Source organism: Metarhizium album (genome assembly GCF_000804445.1).
Source record: "Metarhizium album ARSEF 1941 chromosome Unknown scaffold_5, whole genome shotgun sequence".
Lineage (NCBI taxonomy): Eukaryota > Fungi > Ascomycota > Sordariomycetes > Hypocreales > Clavicipitaceae > Metarhizium > Metarhizium album.
This window is the reverse complement of record NW_024467579.1, coordinates 348,828-376,681: the sequence shown is the minus strand read 5'-3', so window position 1 is coordinate 376,681 and position 27,854 is coordinate 348,828. Positions and strand designations below refer to the sequence as shown.

General features: G+C 54.3%; 8 protein-coding genes across 8 annotated transcripts; 6 read left to right on the top strand and 2 right to left on the bottom strand.

The window, feature by feature from the left end:
- Positions 1–16: 16 nt before the first annotated feature.
- On the bottom strand, positions 17–1,348 carry MAM_02815 (Ribonuclease H2, subunit B; the record flags this gene model as incomplete). The annotated part of the gene is made up of 1 exon (XM_040821614.1): positions 17–1,348. The coding sequence occupies one exon, from the start codon at positions 1,346–1,348 to the stop codon at positions 17–19; it is 1,332 nt and encodes a 443-aa protein (XP_040680183.1).
- A 643-nt stretch (positions 1,349–1,991) lies between these two features.
- Positions 1,992–4,422, top strand: MAM_02814 (cell division cycle protein; the record flags this gene model as incomplete). The annotated part of the gene is made up of 2 exons (XM_040821613.1): positions 1,992–2,001; positions 2,066–4,422. The coding sequence occupies 2 exons, from the start codon at positions 1,992–1,994 to the stop codon at positions 4,420–4,422; spliced, it is 2,367 nt and encodes a 788-aa protein (XP_040680182.1).
- Positions 4,423–8,190: 3,768 nt separating this feature from the next.
- Positions 8,191–10,164, top strand: MAM_02813 (tyrosinase 2; the record flags this gene model as incomplete). Its single annotated transcript, XM_040821612.1, has 5 exons — positions 8,191–8,348; positions 8,439–8,515; positions 8,598–9,127; positions 9,230–9,381; positions 9,456–10,164. The coding sequence occupies 5 exons, from the start codon at positions 8,191–8,193 to the stop codon at positions 10,162–10,164; spliced, it is 1,626 nt and encodes a 541-aa protein (XP_040680181.1).
- Positions 10,165–11,053: 889 nt separating this feature from the next.
- MAM_02812 (GNAT family acetyltransferase) lies at positions 11,054–12,245 on the top strand (the record flags this gene model as incomplete). The annotated part of the gene is made up of 2 exons (XM_040821611.1): positions 11,054–11,498; positions 11,956–12,245. The coding sequence occupies 2 exons, from the start codon at positions 11,054–11,056 to the stop codon at positions 12,243–12,245; spliced, it is 735 nt and encodes a 244-aa protein (XP_040680180.1).
- A 5,872-nt stretch (positions 12,246–18,117) lies between these two features.
- On the top strand, positions 18,118–20,447 carry MAM_02811 (transcription factor TamA; the record flags this gene model as incomplete). The annotated part of the gene is made up of 2 exons (XM_040821610.1): positions 18,118–18,470; positions 18,632–20,447. The coding sequence occupies 2 exons, from the start codon at positions 18,118–18,120 to the stop codon at positions 20,445–20,447; spliced, it is 2,169 nt and encodes a 722-aa protein (XP_040680179.1).
- An 889-nt stretch (positions 20,448–21,336) lies between these two features.
- MAM_02810 (spermine/spermidine synthase) lies at positions 21,337–23,239 on the top strand (the record flags this gene model as incomplete). The annotated part of the gene is made up of 3 exons (XM_040821609.1): positions 21,337–22,394; positions 22,464–22,767; positions 22,832–23,239. 3 exons carry the CDS (start codon positions 21,337–21,339, stop codon positions 23,237–23,239), a joined length of 1,770 nt encoding a protein of 589 aa, XP_040680178.1.
- Positions 23,240–24,354: 1,115 nt separating this feature from the next.
- On the top strand, positions 24,355–24,984 carry MAM_02809 (Concanavalin A-like lectin/glucanase; the record flags this gene model as incomplete). Its single annotated transcript, XM_040821608.1, has 1 exon — positions 24,355–24,984. One exon carries the CDS (start codon positions 24,355–24,357, stop codon positions 24,982–24,984), a length of 630 nt encoding a protein of 209 aa, XP_040680177.1.
- Positions 24,985–25,264: 280 nt separating this feature from the next.
- On the bottom strand, positions 25,265–26,105 carry MAM_02808 (flavin-nucleotide-binding protein; the record flags this gene model as incomplete). The annotated part of the gene is made up of 2 exons (XM_040821607.1): positions 25,265–25,980; positions 26,039–26,105. The coding sequence occupies 2 exons, from the start codon at positions 26,103–26,105 to the stop codon at positions 25,265–25,267; spliced, it is 783 nt and encodes a 260-aa protein (XP_040680176.1).
- Positions 26,106–27,854: the final 1,749 nt, after the last annotated feature.

Genomic DNA, 27,854 nt, shown 5'->3' with positions numbered 1-27,854 from the left:
CGTTGAATGAATTCCTTTATTTCGCTCTAAAAAAGTGACTGAGCTTCATCATCCCACTCGTATTGACCTTCTTGAGCTCCCTTACACCGCGGCTCTCGTTAGCCCTGCGCTTCTTCTTCTCCTCCTCTAGTTTTCGCTTTTTCTCCTGAACAAGGTCGTCTTCTTCTCCATCTCGCATCCGCTTCCTCGAGTAGTCGGCGGTCGAATTCGCGGCAATGGCCTCGGCACGCAGCTCGGCCAATGCAGCTAGGTACTTGTCCAGCGGCGAAAAGTCGACCGAGCACATGTCTGCTTGCGAGAGGTATCTTTTCAATTGTTCTACAGTAGCGGCGGGAATATATCGGGAGCAAATGAAGTCAAAGGCGACATGCAGCCTCTGGAGCGCAGTGACTTCCGCAGATGCTTGGATGGCGGTCAAGGCGGCGTCTTCGACCTTGGAATCTTCGGCAAATGATGTTGCCGCAGTGCAAGGTTGCGATACGAATGATGAGTTTGAGTCCGCGGTGACAGTTGTCGATTGAGACTGAGCGGAGTCGGTGACGGGAGTAGAGGCGTCGGATTCTACTGCAGTTTCGACGGCAGCTTGACTTTCGCCAAGCTTGGCTGCCAAGCTGCTGCGATGTAGCAGAATTGGCGCCTCCAATGCCCTCTTGACGAACTTCTCTTCCAAGGTAGGCGGCAGACCTCCGTCACTTATGCGCTCGGCCTTTGCGAGGAGGGTAGCAAGGAGTTTCTTCTCACTGAGTCGGAACATCTTCTCGTCACCGGCCTCTACGGTGTCACAAATGACCTCCATTCTCGACTCGATAAGCGCTCTGGTCGCCTCCCATTGTAGAATTTCAGCCAGGTGCGAGCTTTCCTCGGGGAGTTTGTCAAAGTAGTCGTCACTTGACAAGAAGAGACTCGTCTTTTCATCTGAGCCCTTTGGGACCGTGGCATCGACCAACGACGGCAGCACCAAGAAGAGCGCATCGATCGCAGTTGCGACAAACATGTCGGAGGAGGATACTATGTCCACAAGCGGGTCTGATTCCTTCTTGTCTGTATCATCATCGCCTAAATTGGGTCTGGTCTCGATTAACCAGCTTCGAGGCGCTGAGTTGGGGGCTGAAATCTTTGTGAATTCGAAGAGACCAGTCTCGGGGCAGACGAGGTATCGCGACGGTTTGCCATTTCGCGGATGTGGCAGAGTGACTATGCGTGCTTGTGGAGTTGCGGCCTTTGGTAGGATGAAGACGCCTGGTGATGGGCCTTGACGAGGAGTGAGTTGGTGTTTTGAGGCGAGACTAGATGCTGGCGTGTCCGTTGACTCGCTCGCGGCTGGCTTGGTAGACCTCGTTCGAGGCATGGCTCGGGTCTCGTGTGATCAACTGACTGTGATCAATTGGCGCAATGGGAGGACATATGTCCAGAATTCAGGCCAAAGAAGGTAGCGATGGATGAAATGAATTTACAAAAATCAATCCGGGGCAATCATGTGTCGTTGACGACGTTTTAATTGTCGCTGGCTGATGATGATTATAATCTGGTGCCGTGGCCAGGGACGCGTCTGGTATTGAGTACTCCTCAATGTAAGCTGCGCTCTGTATGGAACGGAGTACTCGGGTACGGAGCACGCCGTAACTTACCAGGGTATCGATTGCAGATTGCATGTGTGCGGACGCGTAAAGCGTGTCACGTTACGGGCCCCAACCAGCACCGAGTCCAATGGGCCTTGGCGACGGCGCGTCAATTCCTGACGTCCATCTTTTTGGCAGGCAGATAAAGAGTTGCGTTCGCTTTGATAGACAGGCGCAGCCATTGCATTTGTACGTCGAGCAAAAAGCCTGGAGTAGCGCTCCAGCTCTATGGCTTGGGCTGCTCAGCGGCCATAGCCGGGCGTCTGGTTATGCGCCTTTTTTGCCCCAGGCCTTTTCGTTTCGTTCTTGCCATCTACTCGGAAATACCCCATTTCTTTCGCTGCCAAAAGGTTGCTACTTCAAGGCCGCGCCATGGCCCCTGGTGAGCATTTCAATCCCAAATGAGACTGCTCTGCGGCTTCTCGACTGACGCATCCGTGGTGCAGATTCTGAGCGGCAATGGCCACCTCGATCTCCTCATGAAGCCCTGTTAAGTACGCCTGGTGGACGTCAACGATATCGCGAGATGATGAACCGAACCTCGCCGTCACCGTCACCTATGAAAAGTGCTCGAGCATTGGCGGCTATTACTTCATCGCCAGGCGCTGGTCTGGGCATTCAATTGCCAGCAAAGGACGAGGACGAGGACGAGGACGAGGATGGGGATGGGGACGAAGACGAGGAGACGTTACAGCTGAAGCTTCAGGAGATACAGGCAAAGTTGAAACTGAAAAAACTGCAAAGTGCAAGGGCAAGGGAAAAGGTCGCCTCGCATAGAGATGGGGAGGCGAATATTCCGTCGGACGCTGTTTTCTCCAGCCCCGATCGCCGTGCCCGAGCACGAACACCAGGCGCGGATGAGAACGTGCGACCAGCCCTTCAAAATCAGGTAACAGTGCCTGCATCACCTGTTCGAAAACTCCAGTTTCTGCAACAACAAACGTCTCCGAGTAGGGTGTTGCTGGGCATTGACAAGGGGTTGAAAGCCAAAGATGTGTCTCTGAAGCGGGCCCCGAGCCAAAAAGGGCACAGGCCCGGGACATCATCTCAGGTTGGAGTGTATCTGAGTCGATCTAGATCAGTCCATCCTTCTGTTCCATCAGCAGAAGCCGCAAGACCATTAAGCTTCAATGAGAGACTGGCCCAAGCGCGGACAGAGGAGGTTGCTAGAGCGGAAAGGATCGAAAAGATACAAAGAGTGCGTACAAGTGCTTTCAGTATTGGACAGGAAGAGATGGACGGATTCAGGAAGAGCGCAGTCAGTATTCCAGACGAACCATTGCCCCCGCCGACATTTACTCGCCAGGAGATCTTGTCACAGCACACTGCAGCCGCCTCAAAGTTGCCTCGAAGCAAGACTGCGCCAAGTCTTCATCATTCACAGCCAGATTCTCACAATTCGAACTTGTCATCTGCAACTGCGGGCGCCAGCGCCAGCGCCAGCGCTACTGCTGAGCCGTCCGCCAAGGACGAAAGCTCCTTTGAGCCGTATTCCTGCCTGCATCTCTCAAGACGAATACTGCCACACACTGTCGTCACTCGACATGTCACTAGCAAGAAGGTCCTCAACATCAAGGACCTTTTAAGAGATGTCAAATCACCCAACTACGCTTTGCCGGATGTGGAACAAGACATTGTAGTCTTTGCTGTGGTGGCCCGCAAATCGGAGCCCCGAGCACACAAGCCAACTGCGAATCAGAAGCAGGAAGATCGAGGCAAATACCTCGTCATGACATTGACTGACTTGGAACTTGAGCTAGATCTCTTCCTGTTCAATTCTGGCTTTATGCGGTTCTGGAAACTAACCCAAGGCACTGTCGTTGCCATCCTGAACCCCAACATTATGCCCCCGCCGCCCGGGCGGCAAGATACTGGCCGTTTCAGTCTCGTCATCAATTCGGACGAAGACACAATATTAGAAATTGGCTCTGCTCGTGACTTGGGCTTCTGTCAATCCGTGAAGAGGGACGGCGAGCTCTGCGGCACGTGGGTCAATAAGAAGAAGACGCATTATTGTGAATTCCACTCCAACGAAGCCATTCGAAAGCAACGATCATCGCGAGTAGAAGTCAACGCCAGTGGCTTCGGAGGGTGGGAGAAACGAAGCAAGTTTGGCTCCGGACAGAAGAAAAATGGCTCGAGCAACTACGACTGGGAGACGAGGACGCAGTGGTTTGCGGCACGATCTCTCAGTGCAGCCGATCTGATTGATGGCAAGGACCGCGGTGCAGCCGACCGGAAAGAGAAGGCCGAGGCGGTCAAAAGAAACATGGAAGCAAAGGAAAAGGAGCGTGACATGATGAAGAAGCTGGGCAACGTCGGCCACGGGGCAGGACGAGAATACATGGAGCGGGCAGGGCTCAAGGGCGCCGCTGGCCCGGGGGCTGCGGTATCAAAGCGGGCCAAGGGACCTGTGATGACTGACGAGGAGGAGCAGCCTGCGAAGCGTGATGCCCTGTCCCTCGGCCTGACCGGCAAAGACCGGACGGTTCATCTCAGCCCGGTCAAGCGTAAACGACCGGATAGCTCGCAAGCGAGCTCTGTCACGGGCAGCTCAAACTTGGCGTCGTCGTCGGCCGCTGGATTCGGCTGGGGTTCCCACCTCCGAGACAAGCTGTCAAAGATGAAGGAAGGCGAGAAACTTCACAGGGGGGCGGAGGCTGCGCGGGTGCGTAAAAAGACGCGTTTCATTACAGACAAGGGCATCCGCGAGGCGGGAAGAGAGAGCCTGGGCATGGATATCTCGGAGAGGCAGGTTTCTCTCGACGACGATGACGATGACGATGAATTGGTTATTGTATAACATGTGCATTTTAGGGGTTCTGCAAAGCAAAAAGGGCATAGGAGAGCATGTTTTCTTCCGGTAGCATATACTGAGCACCGCGGTTTGTGTCTATTTAGAATTGCGGAATAACATGGACGTGTGACAGGCAGCAGGCAACAGGCAACGTACTGCGCGGGTTGTCTGTCTCTGGCCCCTCTGTTGTGCATTGCCAAATGCCAATGCCGGGCGATTGACTATTGGTTGAGACGGGCGGCTCATGGCTTATTGTCGCACAGCTCAGGGCTCGCATGCCAGCAACATGTCACTCGAGGGCTGAAACTTGACCAAACTGTACGGGTCTCTAAACGGACAATGGGCATCAGGATATTGGGGCGACGTCGACTCTCACTGGCCGGCTGGCCTTTGATTTCAACAACAGGGTACTCCGTACGACACATGTTGAAAAAAAAAAGAGTCCGCCCTCGATGTAAGCCGGATCTCAACCTCGCGTCCTCTTTGAGGAAGCTGAGATATGGCACGTCATGCTCCGTACTTAGAAGTAAGCACTTGGTTGGCATGCCTGCTTTCTCATCTGCCCGCGGCCAGGTTGACTTTGGAAACCGAGGAAGGAACTGCCCGGTAACATGAGGACAGCTCAGTGTTGTGCTGACAAACAATCCTGGGCTCACGAGGAAGTCAATCGACGAGATTTCAAGTCTGCACACGTCGTTGCTCCCCCCAACTCCCTCCCCCCCCAGGCCCTGGCATATAGCTGGCATGCAGCTGGCATATAGCCTCATCGCGTATAAGCCAAAGGGCACACGCACATCGCACTGCTCACCACTCTCGTCATTGCGGAAACCACACGAAACGCCATGCGCACAGCGGAAAGCCCAAGGCTGCGTCTGCAACTACAACGGGCAATGTTGACCATGAGTCCATGACCAAAACGGCACGGATCAGATTCCAGCTGTCTATCTAGGCCGATATGTCGGGCCAGACGACTCAGGAGTCAGGGCCCAGGGGCAGGTCGATGCAGTCTTTATTCCCCCCCCCCAGCCCGAGGTCGAGGTACTTTTGAACTTGAGCAGAATTTCAGCTCAGCCGAGTATCAAAGACGGCTCTCGTTGCCACGATGTGCCGAGGCTCACGAGTCATCACATAGCAATGCATCGGCATCGTCCCATCGGAAACGCAAAGCCGCACTTTTCATCCCGAAATTGCGATTTCAACTACACGAGGTCAAGCTGAAAAGAAGAAACGGCGAGGAAACGACCAAGAAGGGAAAATACAAGGATTCAGGTTCCACGACCGTTTTGTGAAAAGTGAAAACACACGTCCAGCTTTCGAGGCTGAATGAATCCCTCGAGTCTTGACTCTTGACCACGCAGCCCATGGTTTTCCCACGACAGCTTTTACGCATGCAGGCGAAGCGCAAACTGCATCTCGACTGAACATCACGCTGACCGCATTAAAGATTTCCTCTTGTGGCCAGCAACATTTCTTGGTACCGAATCTATTGGACACGGACGGAAACCAGGATAAACTGGTACTATTGCTGCTGCTGCGAATGTCCAAACGCATCGAGCGCCAGGGAAGTCATTGAAAACCAACCCCCCGGTCTGCTCTTCTCTCCATCTGCAAGCTGCCCGATTCGTCGTTGCTCTCGACCGAATACGGGGTTTTATTTTGCAAAAGCCGAAAATAGCTTAAAGCATGGCCAGCCAGTCTGCTAAGGTTCGCCGATGTCGAAGCTGCCGCTAACACTATTTAGCGTGTCGGCCTTGGCTGGGTGCATTGCTTGCATATCGCATCATGTAGGAACGGCGGCGATGACGAGGGCTGCTATGCTTGTTGCGGTGAGTCTGTCGAGCGGCAGCGGCAGCGGCAACGGCAGCGTCAGCGTCACGCAAACGCAGAGAAGGGTCATGATGATGTGTGCTATAGCCGGGTACATCCATGCATACGGAGGACGTCCCCACGGCCTTGGTTGCCAATGACAAGGCAGCATGGCAGTAGTTTGGGATGCAGCCAGGCCCCCCGCGGGCCGTGTCGGCGAATACAGTGCAATACAATAAGTTACAACGCATTACAATGAAAGGCACTCGCTTGCTGTCCACGGGCGAGCGAGCTGGATACGTTACATCATCTGGGGGCACCGCGGGAGTCAACGCTGTGCCCAAGGCCTTACCGCCGTTTTGAGTTTTCCAATGGCGATTGAAAATGGCCGCGTTGCCTGATCGGGGACGAAAAGAAGCTTTTTTGTCTTGACCAACTAACTCGACCAACACCGAGCGAGGGGAGGGCGACGCCGGTATCCGTCGGTGGATCGTGGACTCTACCACGGCCTGGCGATTTCTCGGAGAAGCCCTGTCGTGTCGTCAGGGTCCATGTGTCTATGCCATGTATGGCCCATGGTTGGCAGTTCGCAGTTCGTATTTCCCCTGCTCCCACTCACCCTCATGTAACCCTGGCACCGGCTGATCGGTCGAGCCAACCAATACAGTTCTACCTACCGTCTGTCTCTTTGGCACCACTCTTCGCAGGGCTGAAGGGGGAAAAGGGAAAAGCAAGGCGTGGTTCCCCTGGCGTTTCAGCCGAGCCCAGCAGGCGGACTGACGGGCAGACGTTGGACATGGACAGCAGACCTCACATTGTTCCAAGGCCGAGCGAAACCCGCCCGCCGACTTGGCAAACCATGACGGAGGAGACGAGAACTGCGAATGGGTCAAATGGTTGGGCCAAATGGTCGGGCACTCACCCATTCGCGCATAAGAGCGAGCGCGAGCGCGAGAGGCCACAGGTCCCGTCCCCGGCACCAGCGAGCCTTTCGCTCCAGCTAGCGGCGACGCCATGGCCAAAACGTCGCCGCTTCGTGAGGCCAGTCGAGAGCCATCCAGCTACTAGCCGCCGGGCCGCCTTGCTTTTTGATGTCTAACAAGACGCCGTCGTGGATAGCAAGACGTGCCTGAGCCCAGGCCATTGGGGGCCAATTTGTCATTGTCAGACGACCAACGGCTAGCTCCGGCGACGAATGTCATGGCATGGCCGTGTTGCTTGTTGATTGTTTTGGAATGGTATCCAGAAAAGAAGAAAAAAAGTCCCAACAGCTTCGTGTCCGGCCCAGCCCGTCCGCAGATGGGATAACCGTCGACCCATCGTGTAAGTCGGTCACCCGTCGCCACGCGCCCGCCGCCCGGCATCCCCTGGCCGGCGAGCGAACTGCTGTGTTGGCTGCTGGCCCCGTTCCATGTTCCATGAATACGGGCACAGCGGGCCGGGGTCTTCGTCGGAGTTGAGTAAACAAATTGGTTTCATGTATACACGCAGCTTGGACGGCCGCACCGCACGCTCGCATGCAACCACAGACGCGGTTGCTGGGAATTCCTTGCACACGGGAACGAGTTGCATCAGCGATCGCCACGGCATCCCGTGGCGGCGTGGCCGCATCCCTAGGGTCACGTATGCTCTCTGAGCCTCCTAAGCCTTTCTCTGTATCCGTATCTGTGCCTGCGTCCGTCTCTCTCTCACTGTGTGTCTCTGTCTCTGTGTGTGTCTCTCCCTATCTCTCGCCTCCCCCCCCCAGTCTCTTCTCTCTCTTCTCTCTCTCTCTGTCTGGTGCGAATTTTTAGACCCTTCACTTTAAACGAGGCCGCAAAATGGGTGGCAATGGTACAAAAGTATATCTTTGAAGCATGCCCTTCGTCCCCGGCACCACCTAGAAAACTAATCTCTAATTCAGTCCAGTCGTGACTGGACATACACAACCCAGCCCAAACTCCAAGCTCCTCACGATATTAGCCCAGAATGCTGTCCCCTTCCGTCACTGCCCTTTTGGCCATTGGCCTCGCTCCTCTGTTGGCGTCTGCTCAGTTTCGCATCACCGGCGCTCCTGGTGCCACCAGGAACAATGTTCCTTCAAGGAGAAACATCAATGACTTGTACTCTGAAGGAGGTCCTCAATGGTAATAAGAGCACCCCGTCGCGATATCCCAAGTCATGCTGGCAAGAGAGGGAAGTCAGAAACGGACGAAACCGGCTAACATGCCACACAGGGACCTTTATATCCAGGCACTCAGTCAACTTCAGTCAAAAGATTCCGCCGACCCCCTCGGCTACTTCCAGATTTCGGGTCCGTCACAAGTCTCCTTCTTCCCCTTCTTCTTATTCTTCATGACGCATCGTCAAATCTAACGTTGAACGCGTGCGTGTAGGCATTCATGGCGCACCGTTCATCGAATGGAACCATGGAGGAGCGCGCAACAATAACGGCTGGGGACCCCCCCCCCCCCCTTTTCCTCCTCCGTGTCGGATTCATCTTGTACTAACGGGCGACAAGGAACCCCTCTTTCTGCCCTGGCATCGGCCCTATGTCCTTCTTTTCGAGCAGCGCCTCGTCGAGCTCGCCATCGCTATTGCTTCCCAGTATCCCGCGGCGTTCCATGACCAGTATTTGGCAGCGGCGAATAGCCTTCGCTCACCGTTCTGGGACTGGTCTGCCGATTCCAACGTCCCGGCCTGCACCGTGCCGCAGACTGTATTCATCAAGGTCCCAAACGGCCAGAACCTGACGCGTAGTGAGGTCAGGAATCCATTATCATGGTATGACTACCCGTCGGAAGCCCGAGACGGTCGGTACGGGCCGTTTATTCAAGCACCGCGGACGTCGAGGTGTGCTGCTCCCGCACGGAACCCTGACTCGGCAAACCAAGAACTGCAGTCGTATGGACTCAGGCAGGCGACTGTGAGTTTGAACAGGTGGGCTGGTGGGGAATAAAGATATAAATAAAAACCAGCCTTCCTTCCCCGTTCTTGGTCGGCATCGCGCTGACAAAACGGGACCAAGTATGACATCTTCGCCACCGCTACCACCTTCAACGAGTTTGCCGTCAGCGGCAGAGTCCATCACCTCGAAGAGTTGCACAACGACGTCCACTACTCGGCCGGCTGCCAGGGCCAGTTTTTGGACGCTGGTGTGAGCGGTTTCGACCCCCTGTTGTAAGTAAGCCCGCCCACAATGGGAAGCTCGCTCGCTCCCCCGTCTCATCGTCACTGACAAATGGCATCATCAGCATGCTTCACCATACTCACGTCGACCGCCTCTGGGCGTACTGGCAATTCATCGTCCCGTCCCAGGCCAGTTTCAGCGGCTCTTACCAGGGTCAATCGCGTTTCTCGACCCCCGCAGGCACCGTCATCCACCCCAACTCCCCTCTCCCGCCGTTCTTCGACCGCAGCCTCAGATACTTCACGCCCAACTCGGTCTCGAGCATCCGGGGAATGGGGTACACCTACGAGGGGCTCGAGTACTGGCGCATGTCTGCTCAGCAGCTCCGGCAAAGCGCCATCCAGACCATCAACTCCCTCTACGCGCCTGCTTCGGCCTTTGCCAAGAGAAGTGGCGCCGAGGCCCAGACTCGACACTTTGCTCACATCGAGCTTGACAGAAACCAAGTCCAGCGTCCATCCGCTGTCACGTTGTTCATTGCTGGGAAGAAGGTCACCACCGTCCCTGTCATGAGCGCGCCGGCCAAGGGTATCCTTCACAGCAGTGTGTCCATCGACAAAGTCCCGAATGAGTCGTCGTGGAATACCGTCGAGATCCAGATCAGCAAGCCCGACGGGACTACAATTGATGTGGACGGGGTGGACAGCCTCAAAATCACCATTGAGACAGTCTCCATGAGGCTTGCCGCGTCGCGTGACGAGTTTCCTGAAATCGTTGATTCAAAATCGTATGTTGCCAAGATCCAGCCGTTGTCAGAGGGTGGACCAAAATAGAGACATGACAAGCCCCTTTTTTTTTTCTTTTGTTCCTTTTATTTTTGGTACTACTACTTCTTTTCCACTTCACTCTGTGTACATCTTTGCGAGTTTCCTCACTCGAGGGGCTTGGGCGTGGAATCTTTTCGTCAGCATGCGAGCAGGATAGGTCGGTCAAATTTGGATACAGACAAAAAGAAATGTCTGGCAATATTGAGTCCGGCGCCCAAACAGGTTGAAGCTGTGACGGTGGCACTTGATTCTCAACAAAACCTCTGCATCAACAGCCGTCGTGTGACCAGCATGTGCGCGGCGGCTCCCTCGCCGATGTTCCCCTGTTACTCCGTAGTTGGTTGTGTGACTGTGTCCTACGGAGCCCAACTCGTATCTTGCGGGAGACTCAAACGGGAGGCACTCATGTGCTGTCCAGTGTCGAGCGATGGCGTGAAAAGGGGTCCCCTGCCGGGCCTTGGCTGGCGAGTCGACGGACAACTCGGTACGGAGTATTCGGCCCAGACATTGAGCTGACGCTAGGCTTGGAGCCAAATGACATGTCAACAACGACACGCGCAGTCCAGGTGCCCCGACATGACACAGGACACGAGGTGAGACATGGTATGGCGATAAATAAAAAGGGGGGAAACTGGTGAAGAAGAAAAAGCAAAAAGAGGCAGACATGATGTCTCGTCCGCTGGTGGAGTCGGCGTGCGCGGCTGTGGCGGCTGCGACGTTGCAACTTCCGCAGTCGTCATTGTCAATCCATCAATCACATGACATGACATGACATGACTTTGGGATGACCGCACACGCTTCCGCACACGCCGATGCCATTCAGTCACCTCGACAAGTCCCGACTCTTACGTCCCTACCTAGTCCGTACTCGGTGCTGCGTACCGCAACCCTCGACATGGCGACAGGTCCACGAGCCGGAGGCGGGCACGACGTGTCCAGGCCGTCAGCGTTCGACATTGTGATCCCGCTCGCCGACGACGCGGCCGCCACGGCAGACGTGCACCTCCGCGCCATGGAGCGCGACGTCCTGACCAACGCGCAGTTCCCGAATCCTCAGGCGTGGGAGTATTTCCGCGGGTGGCTCGCGGAGAACACGCGGGAGCACATCCAGCATCCTAGCAAGGGGGTCTTGATCGCGCGGGATCCGACGACCGGCGACATTGCAAGCTTGATCAAGTGGCTGGAGTATGGACAGGCCGGCGAGGTTTCCGTGGCGCCGCCGGCGGCGGCTGTGGAGGAGCAAGAGTGGCCCGAGTGCTGTGGACGGTCGATCCTCAACGAGTATGCGAGCATTGCCGGAGATATAAGGAGGAGGGTTCTTGGCCAGAGGCCGTATTTTCGTAAGTCGCCTTGTGCGTGCGTGAGGTTGCTGCTTTGCCGGTTCTGCTTCTGGCTCTGTGGTGAAGGAAGGGCACATGTAACTACGTGTGGTTGCGTCACGACTTACATTCCCTCGCCGCGTCCTTGTCCGATCCGACTGCTTTCTTGCCTTCTTTCTTGCCGACTGGACGTGGACAGGTCAGGCAGGTTTCGTTTGGTGTCATTTTGAATTTTTTTGACTTTTCCCATTTATTCCCTCCCCCGGGTACCCGCATGGCACGACGTCGTGGTCGCATTGCTCGGTCCAGCGATTGGGTCACATGCTGCAAAAATGGACAACAATCTTACGAGAGTGTGTCATGGATTGTTGAAAAAAAAAAAGAATAAAAAATTAAAAAAGGGGGTGGGGCATGAATCCGCGATGGCACACAGCCAGGCTGTTCTTGCAAGAAACACTGTTACACCAACGGCTAACAGAGACTCTGGAAACCCCTACAACAGACGTGACTTTTCTATGCACCGATCCCAAATGGGGCGGCCGCGGTGCTGCATCGGCTTTGCTGAGAGAGCTGGAGGCAATGGCAGAGGACGCCGGCAAGGCCATCGTCTTGGAAGGCGTCATTTCTGCTGTGCCACTCTACAAGAGATTAGGTTTCGAGACGAGACAGCAGCTGCAGATGATGCTGCCACCTCGCGGGTCGACGGAGCGGACGGAACGATATCTAGAGCACACCATGGTCTGGACGCCGCCTTCACTGGAGCCATGATGGCCAGCACAGGCGCAATCTTTGGACCTGCGGAGATGCGGGCTGGATGGCGAGGCAATCAGTTGCAACTCGTCCTCGGTTGCCGTCGGCTGAGGCGAGCTTGTCAGTCTTGCTCAATGCTTAGGCCGTGCGACGACATGCTGCTCGTCAAAGGCTCGAGGGAGCTTCCTGAACCGTCTCTCAAGAGCCAAACCCGTGGACGCTAACAAGCCAAGGCTCTTCCCGTCAACAGCCTCCCTAGGACAGCACAAGCCATGCCTCTCCCGTCCTCTGTGGGGGCCAGATCGCTGTGACGCGTTTCGGATGCAACCCAGTATAGTAGCATCGTGGTCTATGGCAGCATTACTGTCGGTCCTCACTCGCCTCAGCCTGTGGTGCGCACTTGGGTTGTCAATCACGTGTAGTAATGGTGGCTCCGAGTCGAGACAGTTAGGTAGACACACTCGAAAGCCTAAAACACAAGATTCCGCCAAGAACTGCAGACGAGGTGCTATCGTCCTCACAAATCGTGACTCGGCGGAAGAGGTGTCGTATGCGAATGTTCCATTCGGCTTGCTCTGCTCGGCATGGCCCAGCGTCGGTCGACCCTGACCCTCTTGGTGCCTCTGTCCCGTGGCATCATCGATATCCCACCGGATGAAAAAATTGAAGAGAAGCCCAAGGGCCCATCATCTGACACGCCCTCGCCGAGAGCAACGCACATGCCGGCGTGTGTCGCTAATTTATCTACATGCTACCATGTGCATTTCTCACGCGGCACAGGAGCGGTGGTTGTTGAACGGCGATGCAACACCGTTCCATGTGGTGCACTGACACGGGCACACCGCTCTCCGAACCTCCGAAACACCGCCTTCTCTCCAAAGCCCGGGTCCAAGAGGGCCACGATGCCCATGCCCCTTAGCCTGCGGCGCCGTGGGTTTCGGCTCATTGTGGGGAACACATCGTAAAAAGTACCGCCGAGCAGCCCTGAAACCTGGCTGCTGGCCTCCGTCTTCCGTTCTCCGGACGACGTCGTTTAATAAACGAGCCGACACGAACGGCCCAAGGACGCGCTCTGTCCCAGGGCTAGTCTCCTGCTGTACGACCAGGTCAAAACTCTCGTCGCATGGCAGCGCGCACTGCAGAAGCACGTCAACCTAATTCTTCCCCATGGCGCCAACAGGATGACAGAAAAAGTAAAGGAAGGGGGCCCGGAGGGGGCCACTTGGCGCGAGATGCCACCAATACTGCCGGGCTGGCAATCAAGATGAGCCGTGGTGTGGTGTGGTAGCGTCCATCTTGTGCAGCGCCGACGATAAAAGAGGCGTGAAGCCTTCCGTTCAGTGGACTTCAGGCAAAGTCTGATTCTTATTCATCCAAGGTTATAACGTGAGCAGTAAGCCCGGTGTGAGTATGTCTTGTGCGTCAGTTTCTCAAGCCGAAACTCACTTACATACTGTTCCCACAAGTCGGCTCTTGTTTACTGCAGCAGAGCTTCCTTTAACTTTCTCTGTTGATCAAGGAAGCATATGTCCCAGCGTCGCAGCAGCCGCTCAAGACAAGAAATACCCGTCAGCGGATAAAAAAAAGTCTCTGGCCACATATTAGTTGCCCAACGGGTACAACGATGAATGCAGAAGGACCGAACAATGACTCGATGGTGGCCCGCGCCGAGAGAGCCATTACGTTAGATGTACCGGGGCTCTACGCCGGAGACGTTCAAAGGTGGTTTTCGATTTGGTAATAGGAGGTGGCCTAGAGCGACTGCTGCCGCTCGCAATGTTTGCGGAGTGGCTGAACACACCGCGTCGGCCACTCACAACGCCCTTTTCCCCTACATATGTAGTCTAACGGAGCGCCTCGTCGAGAAATGGAGGGCCGGAAGCCACCAAGACGAGACGGTAGAGCGTTAGAGTGGGGGAAGGTGGCTTCGCAGCGATATGGGAAATGCTCTTTGTGGTCTGCACACTATCAGCGGGCCAACGGCTCCGTTGGCCATTCATTATGTATTTCTTTCTGCTGATAACGAATGGTCCAGTGAGATGTGAGAAACAAGACCCTGGTTCTCCGATTAAGCAATTCTGGGGTCTCGACTTGTGAGGCAGACGACGACCCTGAAACCTGGCGAGCATGATGCGGCAATGGCATTGGCGGTGGGCACACCGCACTCAGCAACGGAACATGGCAACTGCAGCTGCAGCTGCAGCTGTATCGATGCTATCTTGGGGGACAATGCTGCTCGATGCTTGAAGATTGCTGCTGGCAACAACCTGCTGCCCTGGCTGCTGAGGGGTTTTCCGGAGAGCGAGCTGCCTGTGCGTAAGACGAATTAGGTCCGCGTATCAAAGGCGCAGGTTCCCGACATATCACAACATTGCATGTTGGAGCCCGGGGTTATGTGATGGAGTGAAATGTCGCGTGTCTTCGTGGGAAGGGTTTCTTCAAAGACAGGGTGTCATGACACGGAGTACTATGGTGGTAGTAGCATGGAGTATTGGTAACAGGCCATACTCCGTAGACTGACCCTCTCCGCAGGCAACTATAATAATAGCCTGACGCTGCGAATCCCAGGTACGCAAAAAAGGCCAAGTGTTCGGTGGCAACCGGAGCAGGCCAAATTTGGTTGGCAATCAGGTTCTCGTTCTCGTCCGAGCCGGAGTAACCACTGCTCAAACCCCGTGTCCTCCCTATGGCAGATCCATGACCGCGGTTCGCACAAAAACACGGTACCAATAGTACATAGCCCCATGACAAAATGTGGTTGCAAAAGGCTGAGAGCCACTGTTCGGAGGCTGTCGCCAATCGTAATCCGCGATAAGGAACCAAGTTGCTCAAGAGGTGTCATGGTTGGTTGATAGGGCCAAGACACCACCAAAGCACTAATGAGAAACAGAGCATCAAGCTAACCCGGTCCGGTTGGCCAGAGCGTACCTCGTCCACAACTGAAGACGAGAGAGAGAGTCTTGTTGATATATGGCGATCACCACGCCCAGGCCGGGTCGCTCGGTCATCTCTGCCAAGGGTTGCTTTAGGACTCGGAACCTGGTACGGAGTCGCTTCCTGGATAAATAGAGCAGTTACGGAGCAGAGAGCCTAACGACACGACACGGTACTTCGCTGTACGACCTGAATTCATTACAGATGCTGCAAATTACATCCTAAAAGAGAGGGCATCGTCAACTGCCCCGCCTAGGCAAGTTGGAACGCGATGGACTACACGCTTTATCCAGCGGCATCACTATCATAAAGGTCTTCAAAAAAAGATTGATTCAAGTCGAAAAGCTTCAGAAGATGTGACAAGAGCTCTTTCTTATTACAACAAGCTTAAAGAGGCTATTCAGCAGTACGGAGTCCCTCCTGAAGATATCTGGAATATGGATGAGACTGGCTTTCGTATTGGAATGGGAAAGGACCATTTAGTTGTTACAAAGCGAAGAAGAGCGCATCTATTTTCAATGCCAGAAAACAGGGAGACTGCAACAGCAATAGAATGCATTTCTGCTGGCGGCAAAGTTATTCCTGCCTTTCTTATCCTTACAGGGCAAAAACACATGGAGTCCTGGTATCGGATAAAGGAGCTTGAAGCTAATACCAAAATAACAGTCTCACCAACCGGCTTTACGAATGACGAAATTGCAGTTGCTTGGATACAGCATTTTCAGGAATTTGCAACGCCAATAGGCAGATATCGCCTTTTAATCCTAGATGGCCACGGATCACACCATACAATTGAATTCGTTGAATACTGCGAACAGCACGATATAATTCCCTTTGCGTTGCCCTCGCACCTTACACACATCCTTCAACCTCTTGATGTTGTGATATTTCAGCCACTAAAGCATTATCATGCAAAGGCGTTGGATATCATTGTTCGAGACGGCGTGTTGAATATTACAAAGATTGAATTCCTTGCTTGCATTCAAGCTGTACGAAAACAAGCTTTCAAGACTACTACTATTCTCACAGCCTTTCGAAAAACTGGAATTTCACCCTACAATCCACAGCCTGTAATTGAGGCCCTTGAACAACGAGCTGCAATTTACACATCAACACCATCGCCGCCGCCGTTATATCACAACAACTCTTCCGACTTTGAGACGCCCACAACACTCAGGCAGATAAATAAGGTTGCCAACAAGCTAGGGGAGGTATTAGAAGACGATACATCCCTTGAGCCTGAGTTTGCACGCAATATCAGTCGTTTTATCCGCGGCTCTCTTATTGCAGCTACTGAGCTTATACAGACGAAGAGAGACCTTGGGCGTACAAAAGCAGCTCAATTACTATCACAGCGACGTAGAGCTCATAAATATCACGCCCTACAAACTGGTGGCGTTCTTTCTGTGGATAACGCGCGTGAGATGGTCAAGCAAAACGAGAATGACCGCCTTGATACTGCTCGTCGGGTTGTTGAGGCAGCCGACAAAAGGCGCCACAACCACGCCAAGAGGACGTTTTTTGAAGCAGCTAAAAAGGCACGTAAATGGCGTCTGGATTCTGTACTAGATCTACTAGAAATTTGGGACGAGAAGGGTGTACATTATAGGCGAAGAGGTTAATAGCGTTATTAGGTTGAAAATTGGCCCGCCTTGGTGTCCGGCCCGCCTTGCTGTCGAGCACCACCTTTGGTGGTGAGGGCTTTTGCTAGCCGAACCACATAAAGTGGGGCGGGCACGATTAGTGCTTTGTAAATGCCATGCCATTCTTCCCATCACCTACTAGCTGGGATAAGTTTCCATGTCCCCACCGACGGTCCCATTTCATCCGTCATCGCTGTCCAGGTTGTGTGTGTAGTGTTGCTCACTTGAGCCGTTTCGGCACAGAGGAGAGAGGGCCACCCCAGTCTGGGGAAGATGCACATGTCACACCTTTTTTTTTTTTTGCATTTGTAATTTTGTAACCAACCGGGCAGGCACGACGAAGCGTGGGTTTAGGTTGTTGCCTCTTTTGATTTTTCTGCCTCTCCACTGGCACACTGGGCGTGTGCGCGAGAACGGTGCCATCCAGGAGCCAGACATCAGGATTAAAAAAAAAAAAAAAAAAACCTAAGAAAAGAAAAAAAGAAAGAATAATAATAAGCAGCAAAAGCGCTCTTCTTGTCTCTACTCCTCCTTTGCACTTTCTCACTCCCCTACGCCTCGTTCCTCGTCTCACAGACACTCGGTCCTTTTTTTTTCTTGTATCTTGGGTCATATCAGAGACACGGCACGAGGCACAAGCCACCCCTTACTCTTCTTCCCTCCCTTCTGCATGCGCGTCTTATTCACGCTGAAGACGTCTGCGCTGTAAGAGCAACTCACTCACTGTTCCTCACGGGTCCTGAGCATCGCACCTCTTCTATCTGGACGGACACACGTTACGGAATCTGCTACGGGCCAGAAGGAGAGTACCCGTAGCGGTCGGCCTCAATGACTCCGATAACCCACGGTTATCTCATCCTGGCCTCCGTGGTGACTTGATTCCCTGACACCGAAATCTCCGAGAGGCATCACTCTTTGATCAAACTAATCGGCTTCGGCTTGGCAAAGGGCGCAGCTGCTAGCGACATTGATCTGACCCGTTGCTTGGTGTCAACTCCGCCTGCTGCTTTGTCTCGCAGTCGTAGCAGGGTTCGAGTTACCATCGGTCCTGGCCCGGGTACTGAATATTTCGACGTCAAGTGTCTTTATTTCTTTTCTGGGATTCGGTTTGCGTCAAGTCAAAGCATCACCCTTGTGCGCACTGCAGCAAGGCCAGGATTCTCGCACCCTCGTTGATACGGCATATCGGCACCCCCCACGACGGCTTCTCACTCTCTTGTCCTTTCGGGAACAAGGGGGACTCGTTCTTAATATATACGTTGTAAAGTATACTGCAGTCCTTCGAACCTATAACGCTGTCGCCCTCTACCGGCATGGCCCACAACTCAGTTCAACGGACGGCTCCCATAGCCATTGCTCCGAAGCCTCCGAGGCGGGATCTGGCACCCCAACGACAGGACGGTTCATGTAAATTTGAGATTGGTCCCAGCAGTGTTCAAACTGGGGCCTCTGTTGAGTCTTCTGCCGGGTCGATCCTTACACCATGTCAAACCTGTCAGTTTTCTGGAGCCAAATGCGTTCTGAGTGACGACGAGGACGGACCCGCCGCTTGTCAAGCCCACGGTTCCGAGTGCTCTCTCTTATCAAGCTCCTTGGCGAGTCCTCAGTCTCGCAAGAGGAAAATGAACGGAGTGCCAGCCCGCGAGGCCACTTTTGGTAAACGAAGGTTAGTTCTGCCGTTGTTGTTACGGCCCCGTGCTTTGATTCCCCGCCTCTTTGCTGTTTCCGACCCGAGAAAGAGGCACTGTGGTAGGCTGCCACGTTCATTCATCAAGACGAAGTTCAAGCGTTGAAAAAGATGGTTTCTAACACGTGCTATGACTGCAGCTCACCAAGCATTTCTACTCGCAAACTCGGCAATTCCAGCTTATCCAGCACGGCTGTTAGTAGCTCCTTTCTGGAAGACCTGGCAAATGTCGGCGGACCAACAATACTCAAGAAGACTCTTGGCATGCAGAGTGATCGATTCAGTCAATACGTTGGGCTTACCACGGACTTTGAGCCATCGCTTATCAATCTCTCCACTTTCGATCCGCAGGACGAAAGTCTCTTGGCCAGAGGCACCTTGAGAAAGGTAAGCGACAATGACACCTTTCTGATGCTGCCGGACAACAGTACTCCAGGATATGATCATGTCATGGAAGACGTGGATGCCATTGAGGCCGTGGTATCGCCACATGGGCGTCATTTGATTGACTTGTACTTCCGTATCATCCATCCAGCCTTTCCAATCATTCAGAAACACGTCTTCTTGGAAAAGTACGAGCGATCCCATCGAGAGTTCTCACCGCCCATCCTAGCAGCGGTATACATTTTAGCCATTAATTGGTGGGATCACAGTGACAAGCTCTCGACTCTACCTCGTCCTGATGTACGAGAACTCGAGAGACTCATCTGTACCGCACTAGCAGATGCCATGAACAGACCTAAATTGTCCACTATCCAGGCTGGCTTGCTTCTATCTCAGCGTCCACAGGGGGACCAGTGGGCGCCAACAGCTCAACTTGTAGCCATTGGTCAGGAGCTCGGGTTGCATCTGGATTGTTCAAACTGGAAGATACCTCCTTGGGAAAAGGGGTTGAGGCGAAGGCTGGCCTGGGCCTTATTCATGCAAGACAAATGGGGCGCCCTGGTACACGGACGACCGTCCCATATCTTCCCATCCAACTGGGGCGTGCGAGCTTTGACTGCCAACGACTTTCCAGACGTCGAATGGGATGAGAATGACTCAGATGAGAGACAAGATATTGAAAAGGGCAGACTTTTATTTACTTGGTTTGTGCAGCTGTCTGAAATCCTGGCAGAGATCCTTGAGACATTTTACACGTTGAACTCGACACAGAATATTGCCGATGCGGGCATTCAAGGCATCCCACTTGTTTTGTCCCTGGCCAAACCTGTTCAGCTGAAGCTCAAGGAGTGGTATAGCGGTCTGCCCGCGAGCATTCGACTCGAGTCCTACTCTTTAGCGAGCTTTTCTCCCGCTTCGCCACCCGCGACGAACAGATCATCCAGCATTGGATATCTGCACCTGGGATATTTCGCTACGGAAATCACGCTACACCGCAGGATCATTCGGTCATTGGCATCGAATACAGCCGCTGTAGATCCCTATGTCCAGCACATCTGTCGAAGCGCAGCAAAGGCCCGTCTCATCTCGGCCATGGACTTTGTCAATCGACTGACTCCGAACCACTTGCGTTCGTTCTGGTTTTTTGCATCCAAGACCAACTTTGCACTGATCGGAACATTTGGCTCCCTGTTGTGGGCGACGTCTCCAGGTCGAGAAGAAGCCGATTGGTACCGCCGCCGCCTAGGGGAGTATCGATGGACTCTGTCAGTGAGCTCCAAACCTGGCGGGAGTAAAGGCCTGACGCAGTTCGCAATATCCATGCTGGACATCTCGACTGGGTTGCTGAAAAAGCTACCGGAAAAGCCGTCGATGAGTCGGAGCGGTAGCCTGGCGGACATGTCAGCGCCATCCGGCCCGCCTTCGTATCCGGGGTCGTTCTCCGGTTGTGGAAGTCTGATGGGCCAATTCAGCAATATACACAGCGCTGATGTGAGCAGCGCACAAAGTCCCCGAACTGATGAGTCGAGTAGTGGCGACGAGATGGATGACAGCTATGCGACCCCGATATAAAGTTGGCGGTTGGTTAGGTGCATGTGGGTATTCTTCTTACGGCAGGACAGAGCTGCTCAGGGATTCGGCTTGTTTTGATTTTTTGTTTGGATGGCATAGAGGAGCGATGATTTGCTTTGTTCAGATTTTGTGCATTTCATGAGTCGGATGCTGTCACGAATGTGCGTGCAAATGCTCGGGGCCGAGAGTGGACGGTGGACGGAGAGGCAGTAGTGAGGGTTGTTGAGCATTCTGTTGTAAAGCCGCAATCTGACTCTTGATCGGGAGTAGATTGGGTGGGTGAATATGGTGTTTACGAGGTTTGATAGATTGATTGTGAGCAAGTGAATGAACAGTGCTCTGCATTGGGCGACAAGTCAAGGAGACCATGAAAAGACGGACCAAGTCCATTTACTGCGAGTTCTTGGTCAGGCCCGTGCACCGCCACTTGGCGGGAGGCGAGAAGCCACACTGGACGGGAGAGCATATTTAGGTACGTACCTAAATACCTCCTAAAGCAGGTGATGGCCCGCTGGCCGAAGGTTTCAGGTACGTTTCTAGGCGAGGTACTTCAGCATCTAGTACTTAACCACCTACTTAGGTACTTACTTAAGTACTTCTAAGTACTACTTGGGCACTGGCACCTGGGCGCTTACCCGTCCTCCGTGCCATCGGACCGTGCCTCGACGACTACGGAGTACCTTGGAATATACACGCATTGTCACGCACCCATGGCCCATGGGAGCTCAAGGTGAAACGCACCGACACGGCCAACTCGTCTCCAACAGTCGAGCTCTCCGAGGTCAGTCTGGATGTACCCCGTTTTTGGTCTTTTCCACCTGGCGCTTCTACCGAACCCAAGACTTCTCATGTCTTCTGAGCCGACCTGGCTCTGTTTCGCGATCTGATCATGGCGAGCAAACCCGCACCAAGGGCGGCATCTACTACTAGACCTGGTGCGTGCTCTCGAGGCAAGCCGGCGGGCTTCACGCCCGAGAGGTTTGAAAGGGAGCTTCAGGACTTGGCTGACAGGGCTCGGAGTGACACGTTCAGCAATCGCCTCCTGGGCCAGCTCAACGTTTATCTTCGCATTGTGCTGCCTCTGGCCCTCCTTGGACTCTACTCCAACGTCTCTCAGCTCAACCTCTCGCCAGTCTACGGCTCCATTCCCTCGTCAATTTGGCACGCAAAGCTCGTCATGGGGGGATGCTTCCTGGGATGGGCAGGCAACACGTTCCTCCGCGACTCATTCTCCATCACTCCCGCCAACGCCCTTCCCCTGGTCGCCGTCTGCATTCCCGGGTTGCAGCATTTCCTGGCTAGCTTCAGCCAGACATTGGGCCCGAAATGGGGTCCTGTGCTCACAGAGAGCCTTACGCTGTTACCGCTGGCGGTGTTCACATCCGCCTCAATAGCTGATTCCTGGGAGGGGGCACGGCTGGGCATGTTGCCAGGCTTTGTGGCTGACGCTGGCCCTGGCATAGGCTCCTGGGCATTGTTCAAGTTGTTCGAAAACCAAATCGGCCTGCATTTGCCCCGGATCATTGGCAGGCTCCTCGTGTTCACTAGGCTGGGCTTGGAGCTCGTCCTTGGGTTTGCGTACATGGTCTTGGCGCCTTCCAAGTATCTCATTTACGCGGCGTTCCCATGTCTTCACAGTCTCTTCCTGAACCCCCATCTCCAGTCTCAAGCCGCCAGTCAGAGTCTGGCGAGCTCTTTGATGACTGACAACTGGCTGTTGATCGAAAGGCGCGAGTCGGTGACTGGCTACATATCAGTCCTACAGAGCATACAGCAGGGCTTCAGGGTCATGCGTTGTGATCACAGTCTGCTGGGAGGCGAGTGGATCAGTCATGGCGGGGGATTGGTATCAGAGCCGGTCTATGGCGTGTTCGCCATGTTGGAGGCTGTTAGATTGGTCGACTCGGCACCGCCCGTGGACGACAAGGACGCCCAAGCACTGGTGATGTAAGTACGATCCAGCGTTGCCATCAGCGTTGGCGACAGAGCATCTTGACGGCTAACTTTTCCCTGCAGCGGACTCGGCGCGGGAACGACGCCTTCTGCACTTGTCTCTCATGGCATCAACACAACCGTCGTAGAATTGGATCCGGTTGTGTACGAGTTTGCGTCAAAGTACTTTGGCTTGAAGGAAAACAACCCGCCCATCTTGCAGGACGCCGTCAGCTACACGGCCGAGCTGGCCAAGACGGCACCTTCGACATATGACTACATCGTTCACGACGTGTTCACCGGAGGGGCCGAGCCCATTGACCTCTTCACCCTCGAGTTCTTCCAGGGCCTGCACGCACTGCTAAAGCCCCAAGGCGTCACTGCCATTGTAAGTTCACCTCATCAACTCGTCACTGCCTCCCGCGTCAAACCTGCTCACCGTGTTGCCACAGAACTACGCAGGCGATTTGACCCTTCCATCGTCCAAAGTGATCTACCGCACCATCAAGCAAGTCTTCCCAACTTGTCGCATCTTCCGCGAAATGCCGCCAGACATGGAGGCCGTGAAAACCACGGGCTTGGATTTCACCAACATGGTCATCTTCTGCAAAAAGACGGACGACAGCCCGCTTAGCTTCCGACGCCCCACGGCCAAGGACTTCTTGCAGAGCCCAGCTAGAGAAGAGTTTCTGCCGTTGCCAAACGAGATTCCTGAGACGGACATGCTGTTAGGGGAGGACGAGGGCATCCTGACAAGGAATGAAACGTCAAAGCTGGCCAAGTGGCATGAGACGAGCGCCATCGGACACTGGTCGTTGATGAGGCTTGCTATTCCTGCCATGGTATGGGAGAGATGGTGAGCGAGTGTTCTGCACGCGAGATTAGAGGACGCATTTACCATGGAACCATGTCTTGTCAAGCGTGGGTGCAATGTCCAGTAGTAGATATAGCGGTGAGGTGAGGCCTGCGGATCCTCCGTCGTTGCGAGGGATCCTGAATATACCTTGCCAGCCTTTCCTGTGCACCTTGTTTCACAACGCTTTCGCTCCTCCTCGGCCAGGAAGATGAAGGTACGTAGGTCCCTCGGCATCATTCCCCAGTCCCAGCCCGGTTCCCAAGTCTGCAGAGGGGCTACCGCTCACGCCTCCTCCTCCTTGCGCTGAATCGCGTCCGTGGCAATTTGTCCTCGGCCTGGCCCGTCCCGTAACCCTCCCTGCTGATAACGACACGGACTGCCTAGGCATATACAAACGCGCGCGACGGGGAGACGGGACGTGTACTGCATCGGGCCCAAATACAGAGTACCCGGGTAAAGTTGGACCCATCAAAGGATACGGAGTACAAGCAGGCCATGGCGTCCTTGGACCCTGACAGATATGCCAGCGCCTGCGGTTGTCACGATGCCGAATGCGGGTCTTTAATCTCGACAGCAAAGCGAAAACAAGGCAAGGCGCGCTGGCCTCGTCTTCCCTTGTCGCCGCTCGGACGAGCTGGCTCACCGACAATACAAATCTACAAAGCAGCGAGCAGCATCAAGAAGCCGGCAGTCAAGGCAATGTGCCGTCGACAGGTCACTTCTCATGCACCAATCTCGCTTGTTCATTCTCGAACCAGGCTACGCGCGACGCGTGAGGCCGCGACAGCTTACGAGTTTCACAGTTGTGAGACACGCAAGATAACTGTGTGTCACATAGGCTTGACCTGGACCCTGGTTGATGGCACAGCACATCCATGGGGATAGTAGATGCTTCCGAAGCCACTGTAGGTTCTTGTGCAGATTAACAGCCAGGGGGGCTGACGATGACGGCGATGACGTCGTGGGTAAATTCAGCAGGGGCAATATATTATATTATATACGTGCAAAGAGGGCCCGGTGCCAGACCACAGAACTCTGGGTCAAGAGTCTCGTCAGGGAAACGGAGCAGACACGACCGAGACGATGAGGTTCCAACTCCTATGCCTAGCGGTAGCTGCCATGGCGGTCCCAGACCCCGGGTCTCACCTCGTCGCCCGCCGAAAGTCATCCGGCAACTGGGCCGGCGCCGTTCACACCACGCCCTCGTCCTCCGTGTCCTTCGTCACCGGCACCGTCACGCTGCCCGAGTACAAGCGGGACCCTGAGCTCGGAGCCTCCTTCTGGGTGGGCATCGACGGCGCAACCTGCCGCACTGCCATTCTCCAAACAGGAATCGACTACCTCCACGACACGATATACCCATGGTACGAGTGGTATCCGGCGGATTCAAAGTTCTACGCGCAGCCGCTGTCCGCAAAGCCGGGTGACAGGATTCGCATGGGCGTCAATGCCACGAGTGCCACGTCCGGAGTCGCTACTTTGGAGAACTTGACAACGGGGGGGGAGGCGTATGCTGAGTTGAAGGACCAGGCGAGGCTTTGTTTGAGGGACGCAGAGTGGGTTGTGGAAGATGTAGCAAACGGTCTCGTTGACTTTGGGGTAGTCAGGTTTTCCGACGTTGAGTGGCATAGCCTTGAGGGGAGAAAAGGTGCGTCGGCGGCGAGTGTTTATGATGTTGAGAAGGGCGGGAGGCAAAGCACTAGGTGTAGTGTCTCAGAGGATGTTGTTTGCAAATTTTTGCACCACTAAGGGACGTGGCGCTCAGGAGGTTTGGCCACCTACAACTTGGAGTATCGAGTTTTGGTACATGGGGTCTGCCTGCGTTATTACATGATTTATATCCTAAACATTTCATTGGGACTACATCCATATCTGTAGACCATACAGTTTTAATTCCCAAGGCCCCTGTTCTGCGGCCAAAGGGTTCACTATGCGGCATCGGGTACATGAAATGATTCACTTCTACTTACAGACGGACGAGAGTAGTGGTGAGGACAAGTTAGGTATTGTTGATTCTCCGCAACAGCATCTATTCGGTCGTTTTGTTCGCCGCGTCCAAACTCTGTTTCTTCTTTTCCGTGGTGAAATTTTCAAAATACTCCTTTGCGTAACTCGGTAGATTCACCCGGTTGTGCGGACCGGGAATGGGCTCACCCATGGTCGAATAAATGGGCACCACACCCGTCCAGACTGTGTTCAGTACATCCTCGTTCTCCAAATCATGCTTGTCATCCGAAACGCCGCCCTGGCGGAACTTGGCGCTTCCCGAAGCAATCTTCACTTTGAGAATGCTCGTGCTCTGCATTTCGGCATTTGTAGGCGGCAAGCGGCTGTTCTTCCAGCGGTCTGGGACGACGGAGTTGGTGATGAGCTCCATGGCGTACATCTTCTCCTCCAGGTCCTCGACGAGGGTGGCATGACCGAAGAGCAAGGCAGAGCGGTAGTTGTAGCTATGGTTGAAGGCGGAGAGGGCGAGAATGAGACCGTCGACGTGGGAAACGGCACAAGAGACGGGCATGCCTTCTTCGCCGGCAGCGCGGCCAAGGTTGAAGAGGCGCGAGGAGACGTAGCCATGGATATAGAGGTCTAGAGGGTCGCTTGTGTCGGCGGACGGGCGGTCAAAAGAACCCATTTGGCCGATCATGGGGAGGGTGACGGGGAAAGGAGAGTTGGGGACGTTGAATGAGACATGGATGAGTTGGCTGGAGTTGATCAGAGAATGGATCTTTTCGAGAGCGTAGATGCCTAGGATGCTTGCTTAGTCGACTGAGTATGAGCCGTTGAGTTCGAGTGAGATGATTACCTCGCTCGCCATGCCTCTTGACGAGATTTGTTGCGTCCTGGGGATACTCGAGCTCGTAGCGACCCATGACAACTGCGAGGACGGGTATGCTGTCTGTTCTTGTTGCAGTCCCAGGATCTTTCGGGGCTTCTTGGAAACCGCAACGCGATGATTCGACGGGGCGATGGCGATGGCGCGGGGTGAGCTGAGGCTCAACGTTCGTCAACTCCGTGATTACGTCGTTTCATCACGTCGGGCCCCCGGCACGACGACGGCTGCAGCCAAGACGCATGTTTGTGGGACCTGGCCACGTTCTGCGGATGTCTGCAGATGGCAGACGCTGCGTTGAAGACAAGATCTCGGAAGAATGCCTAACCTGTCGGGGGTGCGATGCGGGGAAGAACGAACTCGTGTTCAACAGCGCGGCCGGAGCTTCCCGATTCGGCTAGTCTACTCCGTTACCCTATTCAAGCCCCTTGTGTGAACTATGATGTGTGCAGAACAAATCTCCCATGAGTTGAGCGTAGCAGCCCGTGGCATTGATTCTCAAGTCCAGGTCCATACGTGTTCTCACTAGCCTAGCCGGGGGCTGAGCGCATAACCACCAATTGTCGGTTCCCCGGCACTCGACTTTGAGATCGCTCTAGGCGGGTGAAACATGAACGCCTTCTCTTTTTGGCAATCATCAGCTCGCTGTCGAGTATCATCTATAGACCACAGGATTGTCGTCAATGCCCTCTAGACTCATCGACCGGCCAGGATCAACAATTGGCTCCGGTGACCGACCTCGCCCGAGTAGTGGTGGTACCATGGATCTAGCCGAAGTGGTGGGATCAGAGCCCAAGTGTGCCTGTGCTTCAACATGCATGTAGGGTCGTAGGGTGAGGCCAAACGGGAGGAGGGCAGGGTCCAGGCACACAAAACATCGATGTTCGTGAAACACACTCTGCGTGACTCGCATCCATCACGCACACATGGTGATTCCAGAAAGGACTGGCCCCCTTGCCCCCGGCCAGGAGCACGGTGAAAATTGTCTGTGGACAAAAAGGTGAAAGAGCACCAACGTCTCCCAGTTTAGGTATTCGGCCTGCAGAGGCGCAGTCTCCTTGTTGAAGAGCCCGAGAATTGACGTACCAATAGCCCTGGCTGTCAATAATTCGATGGGGGGATGACAAGTTTCACCTGCACGGTTGAAGGAATCTATCATCCCATAGTACTACGTACGTAGAGCACAAGCATTCGGCACGGAAGAACTTTTGCCGACGGCCAGGCCCTACTCCGACAGTCCAATCTTCTAAATTTCCCGTCTCTGACAACACATGAGACCTGGCTGCTGTCGTGGTACTCACGGCATCCACGATTCAAGCAATATGGCAACAGAGGCGGTCCGAGTCATCTTTGACTTCAACTGCTCCTTTGGCCAAGACGATTGATTCGACCACATTTCCAGTGCGTTGCATGGCTAGGTGTGGGCGTCACCGCCTCACAGGCCCCATTTAGGCCCCATCAAAAAGGGTCCTCTGTCTTGCTAACGTTTGAGGTTTCATATCAGACACACCCGTCACAAAGCACGGATCCTCACGTCATTTGTTGTTGTTCTCAAATCCAATCTAGCGGCTCGTATGCGCGGCCCCAATGGCAAGGGATATCTGTCCTTCCGAGAGCTTTCTCAGCCTTGTTCCAACGTCAGTCGGCGGGTTTGAGAGCCTCCCCATCCGGTCTTCGATCTCAACAACATGAGACAAACCGCGAGGTACCAACCATCTGCCTGCACACGGGCACAGCAACATGTACTACGTGTGACGTTCTAGCATGGGCGTACTTGCCCGCCCCCCAT